The 24,830-nt window shown below is 46.2% G+C and overlaps 1 protein-coding gene across 1 annotated transcript in view; it reads right to left on the bottom strand.

The window, feature by feature from the left end:
- The window catches only part of ALLC (allantoicase), a 51,427-nt gene that overhangs the window by 9,707 nt on the left and 16,890 nt on the right, over positions 1 to 24,830 (bottom strand). Inside the window, exons 2-7 of the mRNA XM_062210124.1 lie at positions 21,725 to 21,892; positions 20,217 to 20,267; positions 7,421 to 7,508; positions 6,123 to 6,248; positions 4,403 to 4,482; positions 2,390 to 2,522 (exon numbers count right to left, since the gene is read on the bottom strand). Coding sequence (XP_062066108.1) covers positions 2,390 to 2,522; positions 4,403 to 4,482; positions 6,123 to 6,248; positions 7,421 to 7,508; positions 20,217 to 20,267; positions 21,725 to 21,814 — 568 coding nt within the window. The 5' untranslated portion in view covers positions 21,815 to 21,892. The remainder of the gene's footprint in view (positions 1 to 2,389; positions 2,523 to 4,402; positions 4,483 to 6,122; positions 6,249 to 7,420; positions 7,509 to 20,216; positions 20,268 to 21,724; positions 21,893 to 24,830) is intronic.

The following is a 24,830-nucleotide window of genomic DNA, read 5'->3' as shown; positions in this document are numbered from 1 at the left end:
AATAGAATAGAGAAAATCAATGGAACCTAAAAGTGCTTCTTTGAAAAGAGAAACAAAATTGACAAACCTCTAGCTGAGAGTATTTTAACCCAGGCACAAAGACAGACAAGACTCCAATTGCTGAAATCAGAAACATTACTAATGCCCTTAAAGCACTTAAAAAGGATTTTAAAGGAACAGTGTGGACAAGGATAGGGCAATAAATGAGATAACTAAGATTGGATGGACAAACTGACTAAAGAAAAAATAGACAATCTGAATAGACTCATATAAGTAATAGACTGAATTAGGAAGCAATTGTAAATACCAGTTCTTCACAAAACCCTTCAAAAAAAATTAGGGCTAGTGCTGTGGTATAGCGGATAAAGCCACAGCCAGAAGTGCCAGCATCCCATATGGGCGCCAGTTTGAGCCCCAGCTTCTCCACTTCTGATCCAGGTCTCTGCCTGGGAAAGCAGTAGAAAATGGCCCAGGTGCTTGGGCTCCTGCACCCACATGGGAGACCCAGAAGAGGCTCCTGGATTGGCACAGTTCTGGCCACTGTGACCATTTGGGGAGTGAGCCAACAGATGGAAGACTCTCTCTCTCTCTCTCTCTCTCTCTCTCTCTCTCTCTCTCTCTCCCTGCCTCTGCCTTTCTGTAAATCTGCCTTTCAAATAAATAAATAAATCTATAAAAATAATAGTCAAGGAGAGAACTCATCCCAACTTATCCATCCCAGTATTACCTTATAGCAACACCAGGCAAAGGTGTCATGGGAAAAGAAAACTACACGCCATTAGCTCTTGTATTAACCTGAACACAAAATCCCTCAACAAAACACTAGCAAACCAGGGCTGGCACTACAGCATGGTGGGTTAAACTGCTGCCTGTGACACCTGCATCCTACATATGGGTGCTGGTCCCATTCCCAGCTGCTCCACTTCCCATCCAGCTCCCTGCTAATGTGCCTGAGAAAGCAGCAGAAGATGGCCCAAGTTCCTGGGCCCATGCACCCACTTGGAACACCTGGATGAAGCTCCTGACTCCTGGCTTCAGCCTGGCCCAGCCCCAGCCCATGCACTCATTTGGGGAATGAACAAACAGATAAAAGATATCTCCCTCCCTCCCTCCCTCCCTCCTTCTCTCCCTCTCTCTCTCTCCCTCCCTCCCTCTTTCTCTCTCTCTCTTTCTAACTCTGCCTTTCAAATATATGAATAAATATTTTTTTAAAAAACTACCAAGCCTGCCGGCGCCGCGGCTCACTAGGCTAATCCTCCGCCTAGCGGCGCCAGCACACCGGGTTCTAGTCCCGGTCGGGGCACCGGATTCTGTCCCGGTTGCCCCTCTTCCAGGCCAGCTCTCTGCTGTGGCCAGGGAGTGCAGTGCAGGATGGCCCAAGTCCTTGGGCCTTGCACCCCATGGGAGACCAGGAGAAGCACCTGGCTCCTGCCATCGGATCGGCGCGGTGCGCCGGCCGCAGCGTGCCAGCCGCGGCGGCCATTGGAGGGTGAACCAACGGCAAAGGAAGACCTTTCTCTCTGTCTCTCTCTCTCACTGTCCACTCTGCCTGTCAAAAAAAATTTTAAAAAATAAAAATAAAAAATAAAAAACTACCAAGCCAAATCCAGTAAACTATTATCAAAAGTTACACACCACAACAATGTGGGATTTATCCCAGGAATGCAAATTGGTTTAACATCTCAATAATCAACTAATATAAAATATCAGTATCAGTAGAACTAACGACTGTCATCTCAGTAGACACAGAAAAAGCATTTGAAGAAAAAAAAGAAAGGAAAGGCATTTGACACAATATCCAATACCTCTCATGATGAAAGCACTCAACAAATGAGAAGTAGCAGGGAACTTTCATAACCTGACAAAGGGTTATGTAAAGAAAAGATCCACAAGTAGCAGCACACCTCGTGGGGAAAACTTGGATGCTTGACACATGAGATTAGGGGTAAAAGGAGGAATTCAGCTCTTGCTGCTTCTACTGGAGATTACACCAGAGACCCTAACCAGGGCAATTAGGGGATGCGAGGTGGGGGCAAGGAATCCAGGTTGAAAAGGAAGACACGAAACTATCTCTAGTCACAGGTGACATGTCCCTATACATGGACAATGGGAGTAATATGTTCATATACTTCTACTGCTACTATAACATACCTGTGAAATAGAGAACTCTTGGGAGATAGCAATCCTGATACAACTTACGGCCTAATTTACTTGGTTTTTCAATAACTACCTGCTGGTGAGTGGACTGAAAGAGAAATTTACTAGAGTACAAAAATTATATTCTTAAAATTCCAAAGAAATCAATTATCAAGAAGGGGGGTATATTTTCCACTTTATAAACATAAAGTAAAGAGGCTGCAGAACTGGGGGTGGCCTGTGTCACACTCACCTGGGAAAATGTTGAGTCTCACATGAGTCCACCTCTGCTGGGAATTGGCAAGGAAATAGTTGTGGCTGGAAGCAGGGTTTCCTGGCTTAAGCTCTGTCATGGGAACCAAGTAACTCCAGTTGTTGGATTTGAGCTAGGAAGAGATACACAAATATTAGCAATGGCTCTTGAGGACAGCAAGTTCTCTCATCCTGGTGCTTCTGTGCGCTCAGCGGATAGACACTTAGGAGGAAAAATCGATGGGTGCCTAGTGGGACACTGTAATAAGATACTAATGAAGACCTTATGCAGGTTTCATAATAGACTAATGGCCCATTTTGTTTTGTTTTCCATGCTAATCAAAGTAACCACTTGGGGGCAGCACTGTGGCTTAGTGGGTAAAGCTATCGCCTGTAGTGCCGGCATCCCATCAGGGCACTGGTTCAAGTACCAGCTACTCCACTTCTAATCCAGCTACTCCACTTCTGATCCAGCTCTCTGCTATGGCCTGGGAAACCAGTGGAAGATGCCCAAGTCCTTGGGCCCCTGCACCCGTGTAGGAGACCTGGAAGAAGCTCCCAGATCAGCCCAGCCCCAGCAGTTGCAGCCATCTGGGGAGTGAACCAGTGGATGGAAGACCTCTCCTCTCTCTCTCTCTCTCTCTCTGCCTCTCCTTCTCTGTAACTCTACCTTTCAAGTAAATAAATATTTTTTAAAAAATAACCACTGACTGATTATGATGGGGCTTGTAAATGAAGGACAAGATCTCAGATGACTTCACCATGATGATTCTTAGAAGAAACCAGAATGGCAAAGCCAGCGTGTAAATAAAAACTTGTACAAAGAAAAGAAAAATTTAAGAAAGGGGCCAGTGTTGTGGGATAGCAGGTAAAGCTACCACCTGTGACACCGGCATCCCATATGGGCACCATTTCGTTTCCCAGCTGCTCTACCTTTTTTCTTTTTTTAATATTTATTTATTTATTTGAAAGGCAGAGTTACAGAGAGAGAGAAAGAGGTCTTTCATCTGCTGGTTCGCTCCCCAAATAGCTGCAATGGCCAGAGCTGCGTTGATCTGAAGCCAGGAGCCAGGAACTTCATCAGGGTCTTCCACATGGCTGCACTTGGGCCATCTTCTACTGCTTTCCCAGGTGCATTAGTAAGGAACCGGATCAGAAATGAGGCATCCAGTACCAATGCCCATGTGGGATGCTAGTTCTGCAAGTGGTGCCTTTTACCTGCTATAAAACGGCACCAGCCCCCAGCTGCTGTACTTCTGATGTAGCTTCCTGCTAATGGCCAGGATCAGCAGCAGAGGATGTAACAAGTGCTTGAGTCCCTAGCGCACACCTGGGAGACCTAGATGAAGCTCCCAGCCCAACGCTGGCCACTGTGGCCATCTGGGGAGTGAACCAGCAGCCAGAAGATCTCTCTGTCTTGCCTCTCCCTCTCTCTTTCTATAACTCTTTCAAGTAAATAAATCTTAAAAAAAAAAAAAAACTGGCACAATCATGACTGTGAGGTCTGGGGAAATTGCCGGGCTGAACCTTCCTACAGCCTTTTCTGGATGAATGCATCTCAAATGCAAGGCCTGCTTGGTTTTGCTGTGCTTATTTATTGCCCTGTCTGGAGCAGATCAGCACTTGTGTAAGGCACAGTACAACTGCTAGACAAATAAGCAGAAAGATCACACGTGCCAAAACACAAACCCCGATTGGTTTTGATGAAAGTCATCACACACACAAGCTGTCCAGTTGCTGTGTGAAGTGTTGAAGGGCCTACTGTCAGTTTCGGTACAGAGCTCATCCGAGGCCTGCAAGTTTGCAGAGGGCCAGAAGACCCTTTGGGAAACATTACAAGAAGTCTGGGGCTCTTGTGGGCCATGGTGTCCCCACATTTGGTGTTGAAAGACTCATTCGTGGGACACTTGCAAGGTCGCAGATGGGTAAGCCAATGAGGGGTTCAGAGCCCCAGCCGACTGCCTTGTAGTCAGGCCTGCAGAGCTGATCCCTACACCCAGCAATCAGACTGTACCTCAGCAATGGCTTCAAACTCCTCGGGTGTGGCAGCAGCTCCCGTCCTGATGCCTCTTTGTGGGATTTCTGGTAGTTTTTCTGAAGTCAGAGTGACCATACAAAGATTCAGGTTAGGGTTCAATGCTAAAAAATAGGAGGTTACCACAAAAAGTTCATACAAAATGTGTATTGTGGAAAACTTTGCATGAATTTTAAACACGTTTTGCAACCAAAAAAAAAAAAACCCTTTAAATTCTATTTCCACCAACTTTTTGAAGTCTCTCATATATTCTCTTACTTGTCACATAACATGAAGCTATCGTGTCTTAAGTCAAAACATCAGATGATGAGAGTCACACATTTCTGAAAACCCTCAGTGCTTCAGGTATGACTGCTTATTACAAAACATAGTGCAATGCACTTGATACTACATTTGTTAAGACAGTAAATTTTGTTTCTAAGGCAGGTGAAGCTTCAGATCCCTCACATCCCTAGAGTTTTCAAAACTTGAATCAATGAAGTTGGAAAAGTGCAAGGTCAGTTCCAGAAACTACCTTCCCCCTTCAGAACTGATACATGGTGTTTTGGAAACAGAAGCACTCATGGGCAAGAATGGGCTTGCTGAAGTCATCTTACTCATTTGTCACTCAGTAATGATGGCCATCTCCTGCTTGCAAAGTAACATTCCTCATGTCATCACTTGTTTTTCAGGGACCCCTGCTGTCTTTGGAGAACAGGGCCCATTCAGTTCCACAGAGCCACACACAGTACAGGGCACTTGGAACTTCCAGTATAAATTTCCCAGCTGACATCATTTATCTTCCCTGAGGACATGCAGATAAACATATAATTGCACATCTGTTTTTAAAAATGAATCCTAGGAGCCGGCATTATGGCATAATGAGTTAAGCCACCACCACCTGTGATGCTGGTACCTCATATGGGCACCAATTCAAGACTGCTGCTCCACTTCAGATCCAGCTCCCTGCTAATGCACCTGGGAAAGCAGTAGAAGATGGCCCAAGTGCTTGGGCCCCTCCCACTGAAGTGGGAGACTCAGGAAGAAACTCCTGGCTCCTGGCTCCAGGCTCCTGGCTTCAGATCGGCTCAGCTCCAACCATTGCAGCCATTTGGGAAGTGAACAAGTGGATAGAAGATTCCCCCCCACCCCACCCTGGCTTTCAAATAAAGATTTAAAAATCTTAAAAAAAAAAAAAAAAGTTTTTTTCCAGGTAATGGAATAAAAATACAGGTCTCACTTGCAGACCCTGCTTAATCCGTAAGGCCCAGTGCTCCTCGAAGCAGGAAGGAGCCCCTTCTGAAACTCCACAGCTGCTGCACCATCGCGTTCACCAGGGTCGCCCAAAGGGGGCTGGACCTGCTGGCCCCACGGCTGTCCAAGACCCGGCTCCACATCATCCAGGTCACCCAAGGCACAGCCCACCTCCTCCCACCCTCCCCAGCGGTCCTACCCTTCAATGTCCTGGGGACACAAACATGCCCCTGGGTGAGGCCCATGGAGCAATGGCATCAACACTGAGCCACAGAACATTGCTGGGCTGGAAATCAGGAATGACAGAGTGCAGGAGCAGGAATCCTGGCTCCAGGGGTCTGTCACAGTAGGGTCTCAGAGAAGCTGCTGCCCCTGCCTGGATCTCACTGAAAGGCACAGATGGGGAGGCGCTGCCTGAGCATATGCAGCCACCATCCTCGTTCCGGAGCAGTGGGCCCCACCGCACCTTCTTCCAAGTTTGCTGCTTGAATGGACATTCGAGGAGCATAATTTCCCGAGAAGTAGGAAATGTCCACATCGAAGCCCCGGATCACTCCCTGGATCCCCAGCCTGATGATGCACCAGTCATGACCTGAGAACAGAGATGTCAGATTGCATGCAGCCAATGAAGCCCAAACTGAACAGAACTAACCTGAAAATAATAACAGAAAAACTTGTGCAGGTGTTCAGCCAGTAGACTTTCAGATCATTACAACCTGGCCACACATGCCCTGCATGCCCCAGTGTGGATCTTCAGGTCGGACCAGAAAAAGTCTGCCACGGATTCAGAAAGACAGGATTCCAGTTGTACACTGGGTATTTCCTACAACTGTCCTTGCAAGTTGCTCCACCTCTGTGAGCCTCATTTCTTCAGCTGTAAATCAGGGATGCTATTAGCTTCCAGGAAGCTTACATGTGGCAGCTGTGACGTGGAAAGCACCCAGCCCAGCCTGGCACTCCTGCACACGGCATGGCCACTGTAACTCAGGAGTCTCCGGAGCCCACTCTCCGCCCCGCTCAGGAAGTGTGGCCTGGGTCTGCCAGGCTCTTTATCACCTTCAAGTCAGTGCACCACTGTGCAGTGCCGGGTTATTTGCTGCCAGAGATAAGCCATCTTCAAATGTCCAAATTTGCTAAAATCAAATACTGCCTCAAGTACTTTAGAAATACTAAAAACTGTAAATATGTAATATTTCTGTAATAATTGAAACAGTGGCCAAAAAAGTCCAGTTATCATCATGACTAGTGCACATTTTTAGACATTTTTAAACTTCAAAAGATATATTTTGATTCAGACTGATAAGTAGCAATAAATAAAAACAGCACCTGGAGGTGACCTTACAGATAATGTTCACAGCGGAGCCAGACAGCTTGAGCCCAGCTTAGCTTGTTGGCTGTGTGACCCGGGCTCAGTGAAGGAAGCTGGCCCCATGGCAGTTAAATGGGATGAGAATTCCCCCTTCAGAGAGTGGTCATGTGCTTCAGATGTGCCAAGTCTGCCTGCCGCACTGCTCAGCAGGCATTTGCTCTGCCAATATCGTCATTTTCCCACCACTGTTTCCATCCTCCCTTTGCCTAATAGCGCCTCAGTGACCAGGGCTCAAGTCACTCCTTCTGACTTCTCCAAGCCTGGTGCTCGGATAGTGACAGCCGGGATTACTGAGCACTTCCCAGTTAGAAGTGACCCAAATGACATGCGGTGCCACAACAGCCCCTGCTCTTCAATTTGGCTGTGCTGAGTGGACACGGTGACGTTCATCCTACCTGGAACCCTTTTCCTCCTGGTCTCCCATCCATCCATCCTCTTCCCAAACTCGGTGTACTCGTGTTCTTTGTAACTTGGGCTGTCGCTCTAGAGCAAAAGCGCACAACAAGCTCATGGTGAACAAGCAGGCCAGTCTCCGTGCTCCACTCACCCACTCCAGATTCACGGCCGCCTCCCTACATTTGCATCAGCGCCAAAGAAACAAACTTGACTTCTATGCGAGCCTCTGTACACAGAATTAACCACTGACAGCAACAGGTAAGTGTTCACTCACTGGGCCCCACAAATGCTGCTCACTCCCAGCTGCAGCCTAGTGGGTACTGAGCCAAGGGAGAGGCTGGTCAGGAGAACAGCCCAGGAGGGACAGCATGGCAGGCAATTCGGCCAGTGTCTGAGGAGGCTCAGAGCCCAGCCCAACAAGGGCCAGCTCTGCTGCTCTCGGCCCCCTTTGGAAAGACTCGGACCCTAACACCCCACAAGGTCAGGGCAAGCCCAGCCACCTATGGAGACCCTCATACAAGCAACTGGGCCTCCGTTTCTCAGTCCTTAAAAACCTCTCGCGGGGGGTTGTGAGGTTGAAGTACCACCTGTGAGACTTGGGCCGAGCAGACCTCAGAAGTCGCTCTGTGCTGGGTGGGTGGCCAGGCTCAGCAATCATTACCCTTGTTCCATGCAGTCTGTGCAGAGGACCTCACGTTACCGTGTAAGAGCTCCCCGCAGGGACAGAGAGAAAGGACAGAGCCTCCACCGAGTGAAAGGAGGACTGGGCAGGCTCCAATGGGAGCTGTCCTTTGCCAACCAAGGACCCTGGATGAGTGAGGCCAAGCTGCATTCCACACAGCAGTAGCCAGCATGCAGCCCAGCCCAGCATCCCCAGGCAAGGGCCCTTCGAGTGCTCACCCTGTGTGCACCCCCATTTGCCTCATCTGTCAGAGGCAGATGGTGACTGTGCCGCCCTGCCCTGAGCCCTGGGAGCTAAATGCTAAATGCAGCTGGCACCAAGCAAGAGCCCAGTGTTGGTTCAGCTTCATCCAATCAAAGTTGGCTGCATTTTGAAGTTCATTGCCATCACATCAGATCTTAGAGGTCACCAACAGCAGCAGCCTCTCCATTGCTAGTGAGGAATTGCACCGCTCTGTCCTGAACCCAGCAGGAGACCGAGGAGGCCTTCCCCAGGAACCTCAGCCCTTTGGGCCCCAAATGTTTTGGCGTCAAGTTCAGCTTTGGGAGCATATGCCTCATCTTAGGGCGGTGGTGCTGAGCAGCTGTTGCTATGCAGGAGACTAGAGACACGCGGTTTAACAGGCAGTGCGAGAAAACAGGACTGCAGGCAGGATGGCCCTCACCAGGTGGGTACACATCCGTCCTTACAGAGAGAGAACAAGCAAAGGCCGAGCAGAGACGCAGGCATGCGCAATTACGCCTGCGCGCAGACGCCTGCACGGGTGTTAGCAGAGACCCACGCAAGCGCACCGACGCCTGAACAGGTGTAGAGAAGACCCAGGCAAGCGCACCGACGCCTGAACAAGGTGCTGAGGAGACGCACGTATGCACACAGATGCCTGCACAAGGTTTTAAAGCCTGGCAAAGCTGCACCCCACCAGGGAGGGGCCACAGTGACGTGGGTGTTATTCTGCAGGGAGGGGCCTGGCCTGCCCCCTCGTGGACCGAGGACAGAGCTCTTTGGCACTCAGGGAAAAGCAGGACAATGCACACAAACATGTGAAAACACAAAATCGTGCTTTACCCGTTTAAAGGCATATTCACGTAAAAGTTAAGACTATATGAAAGGACGGTAATGGACTGAATGTTTGTGTCCTCCCCATAATGCTGAAGCCCAGCCTCAAGGCAACAGGACTGGGAGATGGGGCCTTTGGGATGATTGAGTCATGAGGGCGGAGCCTCATGAGGGGATCAGAGCCATTATAAGGGGGGGGGGGGGCGTTTGGTACAAGGTGAGGATGCCACTTGGGACACCCACGTGCTGTACCAGAGCACCTGAGTTCAAGTCTCAACTCCTCTGCTCCAAATTCCAGCTTCCCGCTAATGTGCATCCTAGGAAGCAGCAGTGATAACTCAAGCACTTGGGTGCCTGCCACCCATGTGGGAGACCTGGCCTGAGTTCTGTCTCCTGGCTTCAATCTGGCCCAGTCCTAGATGTTGGGGGCATTTGAGAAGTGAATCAGCAAATGAGGGATTGATCTCTGTCTGTCTGGGATGGGGAGAGGAACAGAGGGGCAGGAAAGAGGGAAGCAAGAAGGGAGAAGAGACACCAGAAAGCCGGTTCCTCTCTCCCTGCTCCCCTCCATGGGAGGACCCAGCATGAAGATGGCCATCTGAGAGGGCCCTTAAACATGGGGTCTTAAAAGGAAAGAAAGTTTTTAAGTGAGAATATAATTTTCCTCATGGGCATTGTCTACCTTAGAAAAACTACTACAGAACATGCCTGTGACTATAGACTTCTAGTTCAGGCCACCGAAGATTAGAGATGGGACTTGAGCACTCCCTTGACTTGCATCCTCTGGTCTGCTTAAACAAAAACCAGGAGGAAAAGAAAGCTAGGCATCAGAAGCAATGGGTGGCAGGCCTATTAATGGCTGATCTGTGCAGTGATCTGCCCTCAAGGAGACCCAACAGGCCAGTCTACTGCAGTGGCTTTCAATGTGGTAAGCCTGGGCTTCAGCAGAAGTCAGCTTGTGAAGAGCCCTGGCAGTTATGCCAAGAGTTGGATCACTGGAAATGGATCTGCCCTGGAGTCGAAGGATGCCCAGGTCAGAGCCACAGATCTTATTGGCTCTAAGCTGAAAAGCCCTTCACTCAGCCCAACTTCCAAAGTGACCACTGCAGCTGAGGGTATGGTCAAGTAGGGTCAGCAACATTGCAGGCAGAACTGTAAATTTCTTGTTAGAGATGCCACCTGCCTTTACCTGGCCAGCTCTCCTCCCAGGCCAGCTAAGTAATGAAAGTCAACAGAGTGCCTTCCCCCAGGAGGTTCACACCTCCCTTAGGATGTACCCCATGTGAAGAGATAGATAGGTCTGGGCCTCTTAACTTACAAGGCCTAAAGCCCAACAGATTATTATCAAGCCCCTTCTATCAGGTTCTATTTGACTCTCAATCAGAAAACTTAATTGTAGCTTAGACAGCACCTTTCTTAGCTCCTCTAATAATGACTCTGCCCTTTGTTCTAGACCCTGTCTAGCGCACTTGGGCCTCATTCCTTCGGAATCATAACATCTACTCTACTACCAATGGCTCTACTCCCAACCTGTGTGTACTTATGGTCCTCTTCCCCACTTAATGCTGTATAATTGTTCAGACCTGGTTAATGCCACTCTTAGGATCATTGGTTACTATCCTCACCCTGTCTTTTATGACCTTGTCTAAATATGATCAGAGTCGGCAAACTTGGAAGGCTTCCATAGCCTTGGCAACTCATGATGAGAGCCTAGGGTGGTTACTGGAGCCATAAACTAGAGTGTCAATTTGTTGGGTCAACAACAGGAGTCACTGTGCACTTGCTCCTCATGTGGGATCTTTGTCCTTAATGTGCTGTTCATTGTGACTTAATACTATAACTAGTACTCAAACAGTATGTTTCACTTTGTGTTTCTATGTGGGTGCAAACTGTTGAAATCTTTACTTAATAAATACTAAATTGATCTTCTGTATATAAAGAGAATTGAAAATGAATCTTGATGTGAACGGAAGGGGAGAGGGAGTGGGAGAGGGGAGGGTTGCGGGTGGGAGGGAAGTTATGGGAGGGGGAAGCCATTGTAGTCCATAAGCTGTACATTGGAAATTTATATTCATTAAATAAAAGTTAAAAATATATATATATGAGCAAGGGAAAAAAAAAAAACACGGGGTCTTCCGGCACCTCGATCTCAGACCCCAGCCTACTGCGAGAGGTATTTGTGCTGAAGGCACTCAGTCCACGGCGCTCTGCTGCAGCAGCCATGACGGAGACCTACTCCAGCCTCACAGAAGGCTAATTCTGTGAAGGGAAGGAGCGGATTTGCCTGGAAATTGGTGGTAGAAAGGACTTTGGCTTTATAGTATTTTCTCATCCAAAAAGAAAAAATATCTATCCTGCGTGATCAGCTGCAAGACGATATGTATACATGTCATATATGTGTGCACATGTGTAGGGATGGCTGTGTTCTTGTGTGTGTACATATACACTCGAGTGTAAAACATAAGAAGCAAGCCCCCCATGCCCCTTCCTCAGTCCACCTCTTCACAAACTGTGCCTCCCAATTTGATGTGTGTCCATTCAAACCCCGTTTCATGCAAGATCCTCTTTAGTTGCTGGCGAGTGGAAAGCTAGCCCGTGGCATTCCACGTCCTGTGAACAGACCAAGCCATGGCACTCCACATCTGAAACTACTCCTCTGTTGATTTCTCTCTCCCTTCCAAACAGTGCCAGATTGAAAATTTTCTGCACTTGTTTGGCTACTTGTGCAAATAACATAAGTCTCAGGATACTCATGTCAAACTTGAGTGCTTGTGCACTTAAATTTTTCAGATAGGACACACGACAAAATGGTGAGGGCTTGGATTTTTTTTATTTTTTTATTTTTATTTTTATTTTTTTGACAGGCAGAGTAGACAGTGAGAGAGAGAGACAGGGAGAGAGACAGGGAGAAAGGTCTTCCTTTACTGTTGGTTCACCCTCCAATGGCCACCATGGAAGGCACGCTGCAGCCGGGGCACCGAATTGATCCAAAGCCAGGAGCCAGGTGCTTATCCTGGTCTCCCATGGGGTGCATCCTCCACTGCACTCCCGGGCCACAGCAGAGAGCTGGCCTGGAAGAGGGGCAACCGGGACAGAATCTGGCAAGGGCTTGGATCTTACTTGCATTGTGACCCTTGTAAAGGCAATTAACATCTCTGCCCCTCATTTTATTTTGGTTTTCTCCTGCAGAATGAGCAGTCAATAGATGCAAGGGGCTCCAGAGGTCAGCCCTCAGCTGGCTCTGAACCCAGCCAGGTTCTGCCCAGAGAGCAGCCATTTCTACAGGTTGACTAGATGGCCACTGCCCCCAGTGGAGGCTGCAAGGCCCTCGGCTGTGACCACACTCGATGCACATGGGCACTCACTCCTGGTGCAGTACTCATGGGGAGTCTCACTCCAGGCTGAGTGTGACAAGCGTGTGAGATTCCACCAGAGCTTCCGTTTCTTCCCCTTTTTGTCAGTATCTTCTCCATTTTTTTTAACTTTTATTTAGTAAATATAAATTTCCAAAGTACAGTCTATGGATTACAATGGCTTCCCCCACACACACACAACTTCCCTCCCACTCGCACCCCTCCCATCTCCCACTCCCTCTCCCATTCCATTCACATCAAGATTCATTTTCGATTATCTTTATATACAGGAGATCAACTTAGTATATATTAAGTAAAGATTTCATCAGTTTGCACCCACACAGAAACACAAAGTGTAAAATACTGTTTCAGTACTAGTTATAGCATTACTTCACATTGGACAACACATTAAGGACAGATCCCACATGAGGAGTGAGTACACAGTGACTCCTGTTGTTGACTTAACAAATTGACACTCTAGTTTATGGCATCAGTAATCTCCCTAGGCTCTAGTCATGAGTTGCCAAGGCTGTGGAAGCCCCCTGAGTTCACCGACTTCGATCTTATTCTGAAAGGGTCATAGTCAAAGTGGAAGTTCTCTCCTCTTTTCAAAGAAAGGTACCTCCTTCTCTGATGGCCCCATTCTTTCCACTGGGATCTCACTCGCAGAGTTCTTCCATTTAGGTTTGTTTTTTGTTTTTTGTTGTTTTGTTTATTTGTTTTGTGTTTTTTTTTTTTTTTTTTGCCAAAGTGTCTTGGCTTTCCATGCCTAAAATGCTCTCACGGGCTCTTCAGCCAGATCAGAAAGCCTTAAGGGCTGTTTCTGAGGCCAGAGTACTGTTTAGGACGCCTGCCATTCTATGAGTCTGCTGTGTATCCAACTTCCCATGTTGGATCCTTCTCTCCTTTTTTGATTCTATCAGTTAGTATTAGCAGACACTAGTCTTGTTTGTGTGATCTCTTTGACTCTTAGACCTATCAGTGTGATCAATTGTGAACTGAAATTGATCACTTGGACTAGTGAGATGGCATTGGTACATGCAACCTTGATGGGGTTGTGTTGGAATCCCCTGGCACGTTTCTAACTCCACCATTTGGGGCAAGTCCGATTGAGCATGTCCCAAATTGTACATCTCCTCCCACTCTTATTCCCACTCTTATATTTAACAGGGATCACTTTTCAGTTAAATTTAAACACCTAAGAATAATTGTGTGTTAATCACAGAGTTCAACCAATAGTACTAGAACAAAAAAAATACTAAAAGGGATAAAGTATTACATTGTACATCAATAGTCAGGACAAGGGCTGATCAAGACACTGTTTCTCATAGTGTCCATTTCACTTCAACAGGTTTCCTTTTTGGTGTTCAGTTGTCACCGATCAGGGAGAACATATGATATTTGTCCCTTTGGGACTGGCTTAATTCACTCAGCATAATGTTTTCCAGATTCCTCCATCTTGTTGCAAATGACCGGGTTTCATTGTTTTTGACTGCTGTATAGTATTCTATAGAGTACATGTCCCATAATTTCTTTATCCAGTCTACTGTTGATGGGCATTTGGGTTGGTTCCAGGTCTTAGCTATTGTGAATTGAGCTGCAATAAACATTAATGTGCAGACAGCTTTTTTGTTTGCCAATTTAATTTCCTTTGGGTAAATTCCAAGGAGTGGGATGGCTGGGTTGAATGGTAGGGTTATATTCAGGTTTCTGAGGAACCTCCAGACTGACTTCCATAGTGGCTTAACCAGTTTGCATTCCCACCAACAGTGGGTTAGTGTCCCTTTTTCCCCACATCCTCTCCAGCATCTATTGTTGGTAGATTTCTGAATGTGAGCCATTCTCACCAGGGTGAGTTTTGATTTGCATTTCCCTGATGGCTAGTGATCTTGAACATTTTTTCATGTTTCTGTTGGCCATTTGGATTTCCTCTTTCGAAAAATGTCTCTTGAGGTCCTTGGCCCATCTCTTAAGTGGGTTGTTTGTTTTGATGTTGTGCAGTTTCTTGATTTCTTTGTAGATTCTTATTATCCACCTTTTATCTATTGCATAATTTGCAAATATTTTTTCCCATTCTGTCAGTTGCCTCTTCACTTTCCTGACTGTTTCTTTTGAAGTACAGAAACTTCTCAATTTGATGCAATCCCAAATGTTAATTTTGGCTTTGACCGCCTGTGCTTCCAGGGTCTTTTCCAAGAAGTCTTTGCCGGTACCTATATCTTGCAGGGTTTCTCCAATGTTCTCTAATAATTTGATGGTGTCGGGTTGTAGATTTAAGTCTTTGGTCCATGTTGAGCGGATTTGAAAGGTAGGGGTCTTGCTTCATGCTTCTTCACATGGAAATCCAGTTTTCCCAGCACCATTTATTGAATAGACTGTCCTTGCTCCAGGAATTGGTTTTAGATCCTTGATCAAATATAAGTTGGCTAGAGATGTTTGGGTTGATTTCTGGTGTTTCTATTCTGTTCCATTGGTCTATCCACTTGTTTCTGTACTAGTACCATGTTGTTTTGATAACAACTGCCCTGTAGTATGTCCTGAAATCTGGTATTGTGATGCCTCTGGCTTTGTTTTTGTTGTACAAGATTGCTTTAGCTATTCGAGGTCTCCTGTGTCTCCATATGAATTTCAGCACCATTTTTTCCAGATCTGAGAAGAATGTCTTTGGTATTTTGATTGGTATTGCATTGAATCTATAAATTGCTTTTGGGAGAATGGACATTTTGATGATATTGATTCTTCCAATCCATGAGCATGGAAGGTTTTTCCATTTTTTGGTATCCTCTTCTATTTCTTTCTTTAAGGTTTTGTAATTCTCATCGTAGAGATCGTTAAAGTCCTTGGTTAAGTTTATTTAAGTTTGGTTAAGTATTTGATTGTTTTTGTAGCTATTGTGAATGGGATTTATCTTAGCAGTTCTTTCTCAGCCGTGGCATTGCCTGTATATACAAAGGCTTTTGATTTTTGTGCATTGATTTTATATCCTGCTACTCTGCCAAACTCTTGTATGAGTTCCAATAGTCTCTTAGTAGAGTTCTTTGGATCCCCTAAATAAAGAATCATATCATCTGCGAAGAGGGGTAGTTTGAGTTCTTCCTTCCCAATTTGTATCCCTTTAATTTCTTTTTCTTGCCTAATGGCTCTGGCTAAGACTTCCAGAACTATGTTGAATAGCAGTGTTGAGAGTGGGCATCCCTGTCTGGTACCAGATCTCAGTGGAAATGCTTCAAACTTTTCCCCATTCAATAGGATGTTGGCCATGGGTTTTTCATAAATTGCTTTGATTGTATTGAGGAATGTTCCTTCCATACCCAGTTTGCTTAGAGTTTTCATCATGAAAGGGTGTTGTATTTTATCAAATGCTTTCTCTGTGTCTATTGAGATAATCATATGGTTTTTCTTCTGCAGTCTGTTAATGTGGTGTATCACATTGATTGATTTGAACCATCCCTACATACCAGGGATAAATCCCACTTGGTCTGGGTGGATGATCTTTATGATGTGTTATTGCATTCTATTGGCCAGAATTTTATTGAGGATTTTTGCATCTATGTTCATCAGGGATATTGGTCTGTAATTCTCTTTCAATGCTGCATGTTTTTCCATCTTAGGAATTAAGGTGATGCTGGCTTCATAAAAAGAATTTGGGAGGGTTCCCCCTTTTTCAATTGTTCTGAATAGTTTGAGAAGAATTGGAGTTCATTATTCTTTAAATGTCTGGTAGAATTCAGCAGTGAATCCATCTGGTCCTGGGCTTCTCTTTGTTGGGAGGGCCTTTATTACTGTTTCAATTTCTGTCTCAGTTATGGGTCTGTTTAGGTTTTCTATGTCTTCCTGGTTCAATTTAGGTAGGTTGCATGTGTCCAGGAATCTATCCATTTCTGATAGATTTCCCTGTTTGCTGGCATACAAGTCCTGGTAGTAATTTCTGATGATTCTTTTTATTTCTGTGGTGTCTGTTGTTATGTTTCCTTTTTCATCTCTGATTTTATTGATTTGGGTCTTTTATTTTTTTGGTTAGTTGGGCCAATGGGGTGTCAATTTTGCGTATTTTTTTCAAAAAACCAGCTCCTCATTTGGCTGATTTTTTGTAATGTTTTTTTGGATTCAATCCTGTTGATTTCTTCCCTGATTTTAATTATTTCTCCTCTCCCACTAGATTTGAGTCTGGTTTGCTGCAGATTTTCTAGATCCTTGAGATGAATTGAAAGCTCATTTATTTGGTGCCTTTCCAATTTCTTGATGTAGGCCCCTATTATTATAAACTTTCCTCTTAACACTGCTTTTGCTGTATCCCATAGGTTTTGGTATGTTGTGCTGTTATCCTCACTTACTTCCAGAAAGTTTTTGATTTCTCTTTTGATTTCTTCTATGACCCATTGTTCATTCAGGAGCATGTTGTTCAGTCTCCATGTGTTTGCATATGCTCTAGGGATTCCTGAGTTGCTAATTTCCAACTTCATTCCTTTATGGTCTGAGAGCTACATTGTATGATTCTAATTCTTTTGCATTTGCTGAGACTTGCTTTATGGCCTAGTAGGTGGTCAATCCTAGAGTAGGTTCCATGTACTGCTGAGAAAAATGTAAATTCTTCATGCATAGGATGAAAAGTTCTGTAGCTATCTGTTAGATCCATTTGGGCTATAGTGTCATTTAAATCTACTGTCTCCTTGTTGATCTTCTGTCCTGTTGATCTGTCTATTTCTGAGAGTGGAGTATTGAAGTCCCCCAGTACTATTGTATTGGAGTCTAAGTCTCCCTTTAAGTCCCTTAACAAATCTTTTAAATAAACCGCTGCCCTGTAATTAGGTGCATATACATAGATAATCATTATATCTTCCTGTTGAATTGAACTTGTCTCTCTTAACAGTTTTTGTGATAAAGTTTATGTTGTCTGATATTAAGATGGCTACGCCTGCTATTTTTCATTTCTGTTGGCATGGTATATCTTTTTCCAGGCTTTCACTTTCAGTCTGTATGCATCTTTGTTGGAAAGATGTGTTTCTTGTAAGCAGCAAATAGATGGGTTTTGTTCCTTAACCCAATCAGCCAATCTGTGTCTTTTAACTGGACAGTTCAGGCCATTAACATTCAATGTGACTATTGCTAAGTAGTAACTTTGCCCTGCCATTTGCAAAGATATTTTCTAATATATGCTTTGAAATTCCTGTGATCTTCTGCTGTGAGGTTTCGTTCCTTTCATATTGATGACCGTGTTTCTGTGTTTCTGTGTGTAACACATCTTTAAGTATCTTTTGCAGGGCTGCACGAGTGGCAACAAATTCTTTCAATTTCTGTATGCTATGAAAGGTCTTTATTTCACCTTCATTCACAAATGAGAGCTTTGCAGCATATAATATTCTGGGCTGGCAGTTTTTCTCTCTTAGTACCTGGGCTATGTCTTGCCATTCCCTTCTAGCCTGTAGGGTTTCTGATGAGAAGTCTGCTGTGAGTCTAATTGGAGATCCTCTGAGAGTAATCTGACGTTTCTCTCTTGCACATTTTAGAATCTTTTCTTTATGTTTCACTGTGGTGAGTTTGATTACAACGTGTCGTGGTGAGGATCTCTTTTGGTCATGTTTACTAGGGGTTCTATGAGCTTCCTGTACTAGGATGTCTCTGTCCTTCTCCAAACCCGGGAAGTTCTCTGTTAGTATCTCACTAAAAAGGCCTTCTAATCCTTTCTCTCTCCATGACTTCAGGAACTCCTAGAACCCAAATGTTGGGTTTTTTTAATAGTATCCTGTAGATTCCCAATGATATTTTTTAGATTTCTAATTTCCTCTTCTTTTCTTTGGTTTGACTGTATATTTTCCTGTGCTCCGTCTTGTAAGTCCGATATTCTCTCTTCTGTTTCACTGACTCTGTTTTTAAGGCTCTCTAATGTGTTTGTCATTTGATCTATTGAGTTCTTCATTTCATTTTGATTTCTCTTCACTATCACACTTTCCTGTTCTACTAGTTTCTGCGTTTCATTTTGATTCCTCCTTAAGATTTCATTTTCTCGAAGGAGATTTTCTATCCTGTCCAGTAAGGAATTCTGTAGCTCAAGCATTTGTTTTTGAACACTTCTAATTGTTTTTATCATAAATTTTTTGAAATCCATATCTTGCATTTCTTCCATCTCATCATCTTCATAATCTTGGCTTGGGGTGTCTTGTTCATTTGGGGGGTGTCATAATGTCTTCCTTGTTCTTGTTTCCTCAGTTTCTGCGTTTGTTGCTTGGCATTGTGGAGATATTCTTTGGATTCTTCCCTCACTGTGGTGTTTTTTTCTTGTTATACTATGACTGTATTAAGTTTACAGTCTGCTTTTGATGGAGCCTTGGAGGCTTGAGATGGGTGTGGCCTGAGAACTCTGTTTGGTTCTTCAGGGTTAAGGGTGTGCCAAAGGTGACACTCCCAGGTTAGGCTTGGTAAATCTCTCTCTCTTTCTTTCTCTCTCTCTCTCTTTTTTTTTTCTTTTTTTTTTTTTTTTTTTTTTTTTTTTTGATTCAGAGGGGAAGTAATTCCACACAGCTGAGCGGAATTGAAGGTAGTTAGCAGGCGAATGATATACCCACAGGAGCCAGACATCGGAAGGTCTTTCCCAAGGACCACACAGGGAATCTGTGCTGCCCTCAGTGTGGACTCAAATTCTCCTGCCGTGTCCCACTGGGTTGCCAAGTTTACCGAATTGTAGCGTCTCTGGAGAGTGCTCACGTGAATTCTGTGAGTTCTCTCCCACACCATCTCTTTTTTCACAGTCTCAGTTCATTAGCACCACACATTCACTAGGTCCTAATCTCCTGTTATTTCACACCCCCTCCTCCAGAGTCAGGTTTTTCTGCTTGGCTGAGGGTGGGTGCAGCCCTGAGGTCGCGCCGCTTATGACGTATGTCCAAAATGGCGCCTACTCTTTGTCTTGCTCGCCTTTGAGAGGTGAGCGGAGAGAGAGAAACTCATGTCCGTATCGGTCACTTTTTTATTTTTTATTTTTTCCTCTCTCTTCTAGTTAGCCTTGTGAACTTTTCCCCACAGGGTTTCAAGCCTTGTTCCCTCTAGTCTCCTCTTTCTGCTTTCCCACCAGTGTCTCGGGCTATTGAGGTTCGGCTCACCTCACATTCCAGCGCTGGTGCATTGATTCTGCCACTAGGGTCCCAAGCCGTGGGCTCCCACACCCTCCACGCAGGTCCACTGTGAATCACTAGCTCCGGAAGAGATTCCTCTGCTGTTTCTTCCCCTACTCTTCCTTGACCCTGCAGTATCTCCACTTTTATTAAACTGTCTCTTCCCAGACTATCAGTGTGCTCCCTTCCTATTCCGCCATCTTGCCGCTCCCTCAGTATCTTCTCCATTTTGTAAAATAAGCATGTCCTATACCTCTATAATTATGAAAATCAACCATTTTCCAAAAAAAACTCATAACATGTCAGCTTTCTTCCCAACACAGATTATAAAATCCACATTAATCAGAAGATCAGTGTTTAAAGATCTCAGAATTTTCCCCATAAAGCAATGTGGTCCCCAATTCCATGGTCAGGCCTCTTCCTGCTCTATGCTGTGACAGCCTGAGCTGATGCTGATTCGCACAGGTTTCCAACCTTCTGGCTCCCTGGCACACAGCATGGGTCTCCCAGCCCAGGTAGACAGGTAGATTTTAAACAGAGCTGCATGGATCACACTCCACCAACACATTACATGGCAGGACACCATGTACAGTACCTTTAGGAGGTTCTCTGCAGGCGAAAAAAAATCATCGGTTGCAAATAAAACCTAGACAAAGGAAGGAAGGAAGAAGGATAAAATAACCATAAACTACGACCACTTGATTTTATTCCCTGATGAAATGTCATAAGACTCAGTGGAAAGAAACAGCTAGGGGCAGAGCCACAGAGCTTTTGAAACATTTAAGGTCTGTGGTCTACCTGCTCCCCAATCTTTTCTTCCTTCCCTTCATTGTAAACCCCTTTCTCACCTGGCCATGAACTTCCTACACCTGAGAAGCAAATAAACCACATTCTTCTTCCCAAAACCAAACACGTTGGGCTTTGCTACTCTTTCACAAACAGCAGTGAGAAGAGTCCACACCGGGTGGCACCTGAGGCCAGCTCAGGAGTTCCTCCACATGCTCACTCTGGCCTTGTGGGCAGTGTCCTGGGAATGTATTCACCTCAGCACACTTCTGAGAGTAACGTTTGGTGCTACTAATTGTACACCAGACATGATAATTATAAAGAAAAACAGACGTTGGCACAATTTTCTCGAGCAAAACAAGCTGTGGGTCCCTCACTTCACCTAAGCCAGGACCAAGTAGCCAGTACAGCCTGGAAGGGCACCGTTCTGCTCTCTGACTCCAGGCATGCACCTGAATGGCAGGAGAGGCCAAGCTGAAGTGGAGCCACAGCTGCTGGGGCACAGGAGTTAGGGGAGTTGCTGCTGCCTGGGGCTGACGTGCCCCAGGAGTGTCTCAGGGAGAAGGGGCAGACACAGCAGGGCCGCCTAACTACTCATGCTCCTCAGGGGAAGCTCCCTCCAGGCTGCCTCTCCACTCCGTCCAACACCTTTGTGCACCTGAAACACTAAAGTGACTGCAGATCCCCCACATCTGCACCTCCGGCTGCAAAGCCCCTGCCCCCACCTTGCCAGCACCTCCCTCTCCTGCATCCTTATCTGAGTGCCCTTTCCCAACCACTGCCTCCAGCAGGCCATGGCTGGAGTCCAGGGCTTCCCCCAACCCACCCCCACACCCTGGCCTTGTCTTTGTCTCAGCACTGGCCTGAGATTTGCACCTGTCTCCCATAAGAGTGAGACTTCAAGGGCGAGCAAGGCCCTTCCCTTCTGCGCTGTACAGAGTGGCTCTGGTAGTGCCAGTGCCTCGGGGCCTCTGCACATCCCTGGTCCCTCAGCGTTCTGCACCGAACGTATAACCAGTTCCCCAGAGAGATCCCCTGTGGCACTAACTGTGAGACACACACAGGCCATGTGGATCCTTTCCAAAAATGCAAAATGTTTACGAACAAACAACAACAACAAAAATACTGCTACCCTTACTCAGAATTGCCACCAATTTTAGAGAAATTCTTTGGGAGCCTCTGTTCATGTGCTCCGGGCCAGGCCACTGCTGCAGCTGGTCAGCTGTTTCTGACCATTCCCATCAGATTCCCCCCACGGGAGTGGAACCCCAGCACAGGCACATGCAGCACATGTCCCGGCCATGGGACACTCACTACCTTTCCTCCCACGGCCTCCGAGGCCATGTCGATGAGCTGGGTGAAGTCCAGGAACCTGGTCAGTTTACCCTCCTTTGGTGTGTCTGCCATGCTTCCCGCAAGAGAGACAGGTGGGCTCAATCAAACTCCAGGCGCAGGTGGGCAGCAGGGAGGCCCTCTTCCAGGCTCCTGAAACCAAGGTGGGAGATGTGCAGGGCTCAGGCCACAGCAGAACTGGACCAAGTGCCAGCTGGATGTGGCCAGTGCCCTCCCCAGGATGATGTGCCAGTGAGAGGTGACTTTGCATAAACAGCCTCGGGGGCTCAGGCTTAGACTGTGGCTTCCTCCTCAAGTACCTGAGAATAGAATATTACTGAAAATAGGAATCCTACCACCACAAAATGCAAACTTGGCTTTACTATTTAAAAGGGGAAAATCCTTTTCATTTAGGAAAGAGCAAGCAGTTGGCAGCCCAGCCAGCCACGGGCCCAGGGAGCATGTGCACCTGCCTGCTCGCACACCCAGGAGGGAAGTCCATGCCACAGACCTCCAGGATACTCAGGCCAGAGCCATCCTGTCTCTGGAACTAAGAGCGGAACTTTACCCAGCTCCCCAGTCTCTGAGAAAGCAGGGACTTGGAGAGGTGGAGATGAGCCCTCAAGGGGAAGACAAGTTCTGGCCTCCCCACCACCAAGGCAGTGGACAATCTTTCACCTCTACCCTTTCCTCCTGCCTCTCATGAGAAAGGAACTACACAAAAGCTAACATCTAAGGGCCGGCATTGTGGCACAGCAGGTTTAGCTGCCTCCTGGAATGGCAGCATCCCATAACCGTGGGCCAGTTCAAGTCCCAGCTGCTCCACCTCCAATCCCACTCCCTACTAATGCAACTGGGAAAGCAGCTGAAATGACCCCAGGTGCTTGGTCCTCTGCCACACATGTGGGAGACCAGGATGGGATTCCAGGCTTCTGGCTTCAGTCTGGCCAGACCTGGCTTTTGTGACCATCTGTGGAGTAAACCAGCAAATGGAAGATCTCTTTGTCTCTCTTTCTCTCTCCTCCTCTCTGTCACTCTACCTTTTAAATAAATTTAAAAACTCTTTTAAAAAAAAACTTGTTAAAATTTATTCTCTAATATTTACCCCAGAAGAGACACATAGCTCCTTGGATGTGAGCAGTCAGCTCTCCCCTGAGGCTAACTGACCATCAAACACCACCTTCCCTAGGAAACCTACACTCCTTTCACCAACAGGCTCTCTGCAACCCACTGGCAGGAAAGCGAATGAGCATAGTGTCTCCAGAGTGCGATTTGGAGACCCCAGCCATGTGAGAAGGGGCTCCCTGCCATCGTCCTCAGCTGGCCCTTCTCTGGTTCTCAGCGCTGGGCTGTCCCCTGCTCTGCACCCAGCCCTGGCTCTTAGGGTCCCCACACACTGATGACCCCCAAAATGTACATGGTCTTCCCAGGCAGCAGCAGAGTGGTGCCTGCCTCGGGAGTGCAATCAGATCCCAGAGCTGACCTGTCTAAGACACCTCAGCCTCCCCTCCCAGTCGCTAGGCAGAGCCCTGCAGTCATTAGCATTCGCCCCCCGACGCCCTCACACCCACACCCGCCTGCCAAACCCTGTCTGCCTCCAAAGCAGGTACGGGATCTGGAATTTTCTGAAATGCAAACTGAGTCGGAGGGTGTGGAGAAGGGCATGGGTGAGGTGAGGTGGGCCGAGCACTGGTGATGATTGTAACAGGGTGACAGGACATGGAGCAGTCACATGATATCTGTACCCATTCCTGTGTGTGAAATCACCCACACTCAAAGCCACACCTATCTCACACACACCACACCTATCTCACACACACATCTCACACACCTATCTCATACAAACATGTCACACACACATATCACACACCTGTCTCACACAGATGTCCCACACACATTACATACATATCTCACACACCACACATCGTACACGCCACACCTATCTCACACACATTACATACATATCTCACACACCATATATCACACACACCTATCTCACACACACATTACATACATATCTCATACAACACATATCACAAACACCACACCTATCACACACACATTACACACATATCTTACACACATCACACACATATCACACACCTATCTCACATATACCTGTCTCACACAGATGTCACACACACATCACATACACATGTCACACACCACACCTATCACATACACATCACACACATATCTCACACACATATTTCACATACACATGTCACACATATCATACACCTATCTCACACATACCTGTCTCACACAGATGTCACACATACATTACATACATATCTCACACACCACACATCACACACACCTATCTATCTCACACACATATTACATATATATCTCACACAATACAAACCATGCACATCACACCTATCACACATAACACATATATCTCACACACATCACACATATATTTCATACACACATGTCACACATATGTCATACACCTATCTCACATATACCTGTCTCACACAGATGTCACACACACATCACATACACATCTCACACACCACACATCACTCACACACATTTATCACACACACACATTATGCATACATGCATCATCCCGAGGGCCTGGAACACTTCCTGGCACACACAAGCATATCTCACACACATCACACACACAATCACACCATCAGTGCATTCCAGGGCTTGGAACACTACCTCACACACACACACACATCACATATGCACACAAATCACACTACAGGTGTATCCCAAGATCTTAGAATACTACCTGGCACACACACACACATCACACACACACACACAAGGTGCCCATGAAACACTTGCTGAGTAAAGGGATGAATGAGCAACTTCCTCCCTGTGTCTGTGTCACAAAGCCTGTTCCCTCACTGGACTCAAAGCTTCATGGGAGTGACAAGCTGCCCAAGCACTGAGTTCCTGGTGCTGAGTTTGCCTCAGTGTCACACACCATTCAGACATCTTCTCTCACTGTCAGCCTCAGGAAAACCCCACCACTAGGTGTTGCCCACATCTTACAAATGAAGAAAATGCATTTTTGGAAGGTTGCATAAGTTGTCTAGCCACACAGCTGAGCAGTGAACCATGGTACCAG

Source organism: Lepus europaeus, chromosome 13 (genome assembly GCF_033115175.1).
Source record: "Lepus europaeus isolate LE1 chromosome 13, mLepTim1.pri, whole genome shotgun sequence".
NCBI classification, from domain to species: domain Eukaryota; kingdom Metazoa; phylum Chordata; class Mammalia; order Lagomorpha; family Leporidae; genus Lepus; species Lepus europaeus.
The sequence above is the reverse complement of the archived record's forward strand: the minus strand, read 5'-3'. Positions and strand labels throughout refer to the sequence as shown.